The 1,448-nt window shown below is 39.7% G+C and overlaps 1 protein-coding gene across 4 annotated transcripts in view; it reads left to right on the forward strand.

Moving 5' to 3' along the window:
• The window catches only part of flr (fleer), a gene marked incomplete at both ends in the record, with an annotated part of 12,393 nt that overhangs the window by 618 nt on the left and 10,327 nt on the right, over window positions 1–1,448 (forward strand). For all 4 annotated transcript variants that reach the window (XM_035654675.1, XM_035654677.1, XM_035654676.1 and 1 more), the window contains 2 exon segments: window positions 404–508; window positions 650–778. In XM_035654675.1, the coding sequence (XP_035510568.1) occupies window positions 404–508; window positions 650–778 (234 nt within the window).

The raw sequence follows: 1,448 nt of genomic DNA on the forward strand, positions 1-1,448 counted from the left end.
TTTTTTTTTTCGACTGTGCATACTGCCTCTCCTCTATTCCTGCTATGTGTCATTGTTACGTAATTTCATTTTGAATATCCTGGAGGACAAAGATTCAGTTGCAATTTCACTGAAAGAAACTATTAAAATTGTGATGACGTTATTTTGGGGGTCTGGATCAAACAAAGATGATTTGTTGTCTATAGTATCTCTGCAGCTCTATAATAATTCATTATAATGCAGTTTGTCTCACATTTTACAGTTTATAAAGAAACTGCAGCGTCTGTGACTCACATATTGCACTTATATTGAGATTGTGATAGTATTTTTATTAACTGTGCAGCTCTCTGGTTCAAATGTGAAATATTATAAACTCAAAGAGAAACTCAGATTAAAGTTCCTCTCTCTTCTTTCTGTCTCTCAGCGTTATCCTACAACATCGCCCTGTGTTACTACAGCCTGAAGAACTACCCTCAGGCCCTCAAATACATCGCAGAGATCATAGAGCGAGGCATCAGGGAGCATCCAGGTAAAACCTCTCCGGACTATCATCGGTCCTGCTGTTAACTGACATTGATCGTAGGTTATTAGGTCTTTTAACTTTGAGCCTCTCGTACTGTAGCGATCTGTTTGTGTTCCATCCTTTTGACCTACGTGGTTTTTCTGGCAGAGCTGAGCGTCGGGATGACGACTGAGGGCATCGACGTCCACAGCGTGGGCAACACGCTGGTGCTGCATCAGACGGCCCTCATCGAAGCCTTCAACCTCAAAGCTGCCATCGAATACCAGCTGAAGAACTGTGAGAACCTCGCTGTGTGTCTCTGTGTGGAGTCTGAGCTCTTTAATCTGTCTTTGTGATTTAATTTACCTGTTTATACGTTTGTAAAATCGTTTCAAATCCTTCTACTTCAAGTTGCAGCAGGTAATATTTGCAGATATTTGTATTCACAGATTATCTGTCTCATGTTCTGCTGTCAGGATACAGTGAAAGTTATTTTATAAAAGTTACCTACTGCAGCTTTAAAGCATCAACTTAAAGGTTCCTCGTGGAGTTTTTAAGGAGCAGTGTTTGTACGAGGAAGAGGAGGAGGAAGAGGAAGACAAACATGGATGTAAACAATACACGATTTCAAAGATTCATAAAATCTGCTTTCTAAGTGTTTTGTTAGAAAGGAAATTCACTAAATACATTTGTTAGGCCTCAAGGATACACACAGAGCATTAGCATAGCTTTTGTTTGTTTACTCCAGAGGGTTACCTTTAAGTGTTGATTATTGAGTTCCTGAATAATCATTTTCAAGCCTCTATTCTGTTTAAAGCTGCAGTAGGTAACTTTTATAAAATAACTTCTGTTAATATTTGCTGTAACTTTCACTATAACCTGACAGTAGAACATGAGACAGATCATCTGTGAAAAACTCAGGTTCCTCTGGCTCCTCCTAGTGCTCCAGGACCTCCAGGACCTCCAG

This window comes from Morone saxatilis, unplaced genomic scaffold, assembly GCF_004916995.1.
Source record: "Morone saxatilis isolate NCDOM2014 unplaced genomic scaffold, NCSU_SB_2.0 Contig14, whole genome shotgun sequence".
Taxonomy (NCBI): domain Eukaryota; kingdom Metazoa; phylum Chordata; class Actinopteri; family Moronidae; genus Morone; species Morone saxatilis.